Source organism: Salmo salar, chromosome ssa27 (assembly GCF_905237065.1).
Source record: "Salmo salar chromosome ssa27, Ssal_v3.1, whole genome shotgun sequence".
Taxonomy (NCBI): Eukaryota; Metazoa; Chordata; class Actinopteri; order Salmoniformes; family Salmonidae; genus Salmo; species Salmo salar.
Window position 1 is genome coordinate 30,225,416 of NC_059468.1, and position 6,004 is coordinate 30,231,419.

At 38.5% G+C, this 6,004-nt stretch overlaps 1 protein-coding gene across 1 annotated transcript; it reads right to left on the bottom strand.

Annotated features, from left to right (window-relative positions):
* Window positions 1–674: 674 nt before the first annotated feature.
* On the bottom strand, window positions 675–3,869 carry dlx6a (distal-less homeobox 6a). Its single transcript, XM_014178469.2, has 3 exons — window positions 3,282–3,869; window positions 2,432–2,625; window positions 675–1,688 (listed from the first exon to the last, which is right to left on the bottom strand). The coding sequence occupies exons 1-3, from the start codon at window positions 3,592–3,594 to the stop codon at window positions 1,446–1,448; spliced, it is 750 nt and encodes a 249-aa protein (XP_014033944.1). The 5' UTR covers window positions 3,595–3,869; the 3' UTR covers window positions 675–1,445.
* Window positions 3,870–6,004: the final 2,135 nt, after the last annotated feature.

Below are 6,004 nucleotides of genomic sequence, written 5' to 3' on the forward strand. Positions count from 1 at the left end.
TATGGGAAAGTTATTAAGCGAAAGGTTATTTACGGGGGTTTGGGGAATAACTCAAACTATATATAGAAATATAGGCCTATAGATATGGTCGTGATAGGGCCTGTTTTGGTCAGATGGGGCCCATGCAGGTATACTGTGCCAGTGGGGCATTCACGACTGTCAGCTGCAGACCTTTGTCTTTTTTTTTACATTGTAATTTCTGATAATATCCCAACTGTTCACTGCTCTCAGCAATTTGTATATGAATACCCGAATAATTTCCCTCTTTTGTTCCGCGTCTGTGCTACCTCAAATCCAAATAAAGATGCCTTTTAGTATTAAAAGTGGTAGAAAATTACAGGTAATTATCTTTGACGGTAAAAACGCTGTAATCAGCGGGCTACATCAAAAATTACCCTAATTATGCCCGCATTTATGAGAATGGAAAAAAGCCTCACTTGGATAAAACCCATAAATTGTCCCAAATATCTCCTTCATATTGAACGGGACTGCAGCTGGATGCTTTGTTCAAGATCGATCCCGTGGAGCTTGGCATTTAGCGTCTTGCATTAGGACGGGCAGAGAGGAGAAAAACATTGTGTCAATACTTCTAATAATTGAGGCAGAAAATGACAAGATTAACAGGACAAGGAGCTACCATCTTTTTCGTGATAAATTGAGAGAGGGGAGCAGGGTAAGTTCATTTCCTCTGGTGTTGTTTAATATATATTGACAATTTTGTTCGTTTGCAGTGCATTGACAATGTCTATTTTATAAAGAGGAAACATAATGTTATGACGAATAGCCTGTAAGTTTTTCATGAAAAACCATATGGGACCTACATTTTAGAACGTCCATATGACATCTTGACAAGGAACGATTCATCAGTCATTTTTACATATATCAACCATCTTCCTCCTCCAGTACAAAACACGATACTTTGTTTTAAGTCATGGATTAATCCATTTATGAAAGACAAAACATAAAAGTGAATGTACAACTAAAATCGAAGAATATATTTACAGACAGACAGATTGCTTTGTTTTGCATGAGAAAAACACACAGTCAAAGAGCAGTTAAGATTTCAACAATATATCATGGCAACATGTTCAACCCGCAGAAAACGCGTGAGTGTAGTCCATTCTGTGCCCAAGTGAAGGGCTGAATGTCAGTGATATTTTTGGTATATTGACAGTCAGATGTTGACATGAATGAAAGCAACAAAGGCAATCCCACTGAACAGTCATTGGTAAATTAATACGTTTCGTTCCTTTAGGGTGTGTCATATCACAGTCTTTGTCCTCAAGTATCCTTCAAAAGCCACCGACCCTGTCTCCAATGAATCTCTCTGTTCGAACGGGACACCCCTTTTGTCTCGAGGCTGACGGAAATCAATTGTGCAGGTAAAACTATGAAGGTTCGAACGTCTTGAGTCAGACCTCGGGCCTTCCCGCCCTTTACGCAGTCTATCTCTGCATTGTCTCTTGATGTGGGGAGGAGTACCAGTGAGAATACCCGGGCATGTAGCCGTTGGCCGCCATGTTAACTCCTTTGCTGGACGCTGACACGTCCCATATTGGAGGAATTGCTGGAGAGCGGGGAGACAGGCCGATGGAACCAGGCATAGTAGGGTCGCTCTCGTGCGGGTTGCCACCTGCCTTCAGCAGCTTCTTGAACTTTGACCTTTTATTCTGGAACCATATCTTTACCTGCACAAGATGGCAGGAAGGCAAGGGAAGACCAGATGACAGATAACGATTATATAATTTATGTATTTTTTCATCTATTAACATTTTTATAAATAGGCTTATAGACCAACTGATATGTTGAATATGAGTTAGGAGGCCTACATAACATTTTTACAATACATTCGCGCAGGCACACATTCAAACCTGCACCTCAGATGCTGCTGCTCTATATACATAGGCATGGAATCACTGGTCACTTTAATAATGTTCACATATTGCTTTACTCATTTCATATGTATATACTGTATTCCATTCTACTGTATTTTATTCAATGCCACTCCGACATTGCTCGTCCTAAAATGTATATATTTGTTAATTCCATTATTTTACTTTAGATTTGTGTGTATTGTTGTGAATTGTTAGATATTACTGCACTGTTGGAGCTAGGAACACAAGCATTTCGCTACACCTGCAATAACATCTGCTAAATATTTGTATGTGACCAATACAATTTGATTTGTTAGGTGAAAAAAAAAGTAAATATTATGAAGGAATCCTAAGTTGGTCAACAACAAAAACACAATCCCCAGACCAATTTTAGCGTATAGGGTTGTAATAACAATAATAATCAATATAATAATAATAGGCCTACTAATAACACTAATACATAATAATAATAATAATACATGATAATAAAGCGCCAATAACAATATAATAATGTGTACCCATTAGTATAATAATTCATGTTTTGAGATTAGGCGTACCTGTGTCTGTGTTAGTCCGAGAGATGCAGCCAGCTCAGCGCGTTCTGGCAGGGCGAGGTATTGTGTTTGCTGAAAACGGTGATTTAAAGCTTGAAGCTGCAAACTAGAATAAATCGTCCGAGGTTTGCGAATCTTCTTGCCTTTCCCGTTGAAACGAATTTCTCCGTTTTCAATCACTGTTGTTTTCTGCTGCTCTGCAACAAAAAAGGGCAATGTTAGTCCATTAAGGACAAACATATTCCACAACAAATAGACCTAGTTTAAAATTCCCCTAGTATAATTAATTGTATAGAATATAATAGTTCCAAATCTATTTAAATGTCTAAATATCTAATAAGGAAAATATATGAGAAAACCAATGATAGGCCTTCTCTGTTAAATTCAGACCACTAATACATATTCACGTGTCACATTCGCTCAATCCAGTCCACCATTATTGTAATCATCATCGAATCTTCTGTCATATTTAGGATATTGCTCGTAATGACATGCCAATTAAATGCTAATTATAACTTTCAAAGCGAGTAGACCGCTTAATTCCAAGAATAATTCGTGAGGATTCCTCGCTTGTCATTATCATTATGCCCTGTGCAAAGAATGGCCATAGAATAGGATCTATAACAAAAAAGACAGCATGAACTAAATATAATATAGAAAAAATAGGCAACAGATAAATTGTCATTCAGATCCAATTTGAAATTAATTTGCCATTCAACCGTCTGCTGGACGTTTATTGTGCTTTATCTTTTACTTGGCAGATTTTAGAAAAATATGTTACTCGCGTTGTTATCGCTGCACGATGAAAACGATATTGAGCATATTTCTTGTCATGAATGGGAAAGCATCTTACCTGTGCCGTCTAACCTTGTCTGACCGCCAGTGGTGTTATTGTGGTAGGACGGCAAGTACGGGCTGTGGTGGGGGTGGCTCACGTAGGAGTACGGTAGCGACCGGTTGTAAGAATTGTTGCCGGAGTACGGAGAGTTATCGTGCTGATGGTGAGCTGGGTGCGACCCGGAATGGAGACAGTGCAGCGGGTAGTGGCTGGCAGCCATCGACGGAGAGCTCTGTTGTGAGTGAGACTGCTGACCAAACTCCATGAAAGCCGACTTGGACGAGTCCTGAGCCTCCAGACCGTTAGCCATCGTAGTCATGGTCATCATCAAATGTTCTGCCTTGAGAGCACTCGCCCCCTCTCTCAAGTCCAAATGGGTTCTCTCGCTGTGTTGTTGTCTCTCTCCTCAGCGAACAGATATTGTCCTATTAAGACCCGAATTACTCAGTTGCTTCGATTTTTTTTCTCCTCTTGTATTCTTACTTGGTATGGCGCAAGTTGGGCATAAGTTAATGCAGAGATTTAAGGTGGATTCTGTTAAAATTGAGTCCTTGCTTCCAGACTTGATGCAGACACTACAAGTAAAATGGTTTGTCTCCAAAGGGCAACGCCTTCCGATTGGTCATTCAACCCAACGTCATCAGTTGTGTGCTTCACTAGTCTTCAGTGTGAGTTAACTCACCTTACCAACTCCCACTGCAGCCACAACCATGATGGGAGAACCTCATCATTCCTACGGAGAATATAGTCAAACGCAAGGTATAATAATTATGCCAGCCCTTTGGAATAGTCAATTTGTTTTAGAATTAATCCTCAACCCCAAATTACGCAAAACGTATCCCACACCAGTTTGATTTAGCCTAACGAACGAATATCATTTTGAACACACCATATCATCACCCTGGAAATATACTGACAGCATTTTTATACCGTCGTAATGATTAGGTTATTCCAAAAACAATTGCATGCGACGAATCAACAAGATGACAAAAACACCGTATTGCAGATAGGAAGGATGGATGTCGTGGTAAACTGACAGTATCATTTATCCTTTTTGAAATAAGATGCTTGATAGCCTACAGTCGGAAATATATGCAAATTATACAGTGCGGTTTGGCAAATTCTGTTGCAATATAATCTATCAATGCAAATGCAATAATACATCTCCCAATTCTACTTTCATAAAACCTGTCTTTAAAAAAACATCGTCAACGCGTTTTTTTTCTTCATAGTGTGGGATTCATTTATTTCAAAATGGTGATGAAAAAGCAATTATGGTCGCAATCAGTTATAACTAAAACCTCTTTGATTAACCACCACACTTTATTTAAATTGGAGCTATAAAATGAAGAACCTTTCGCCTGTAATGATTATGGACTGGGTTTGTTTTGGGAAGGTGGAATAAAACTGAATATAGCATAAATTATCCCCTAATTATACGCCAGTATCGCCTCAATTATCCTCTTATCAAAAATGGTTGTCTAAATGTTCTCCCTTTCTATAACAAGAACTTGGTACCTTGCTATTATTGCCAGGCTTGTTATTTACTTTGGGTGATTTAAAAAGTGCACAACCCTGCCGGATAATCATTTTCCAGCAGTGGACCAAGAGAGAAACACAGAGACACTTGGTAGAGATAAAATATATGAAATGCCTTTTAATATTGGATTTTAAACCAAGGCTTTCATATAAAAACGAAATATTTGAAGGTTACTTCTATATGGACATCAGGAATGTAGGTAAGATACCTATGATCCATGTCTTCTGCATGATGGATTTTACACATTTGTGTTTGTAAAGGCTACACAGGGATTTATGTATTTGTTCAGATACATTAAATGAGGTAGGAATCAATGCAATTCTTAGTAACCTTATGGGACTTAGAACAGATATATTAGCCTAGACGTCGTCATCCCTGAATGATCTAACATAGAATGTCTCATCCCGAGTTCCAGCTCAACACGCAGGACAGAAACCAGATCCATACCTTTTCTAATCGGCTTCGAATGGCACAAGGCACACGTTGATGGGCTTTTCTGTGCTGTTACTTGCATGCTTTACTATCTCGGTACTTGATTAGTTGAGACATCATAGTTTATTACCTTTTTGGAGACCGCAGCATAAGCACCTACCGTGACAGTTTTATGACCTCCGAACATGGTTTCTGTGTAATGTGGAAGTGTAGCCTAGTGTGTCCCGCAGGCGCGAAAGGAAGCTGTACACCAATGGAGATTAATTGAAGTGGTGAAAATAATGAAAGACCACTGTTTTTTTTGTTGTCTTAAATGGTCTGAAGACACAGTGTTATGATGGACGTAGGCTATCCCCCCCTCCCCATAAACATTACATTTTACATTTTGAAATAGTCTTGAGGCGATGTATATTTCTGAGTAGTAAGCTGTACATGCAATCAATGTATACAATTGTTATTACCATCATGTATTATTTGAGAGGAACTATATTTGCTTATATTGATGCTGTGCAATTTTATAAAGCCTGAATACATACATACATACATACATACATACATACATACATACATACATACATACATACATACATACATACATACATACATACATACATACATACATACATACATACATACATACATAGGCCTGGTTACATATATTGCTCTCTGTTCAAGGCCTAAAAGGCTATAGTTCTAAAAAATTTTGGCCTGATTCAGAGGAGATTATGCCGCAAATTTACCAAAAGTTAATGGGAAATGTTAAAAT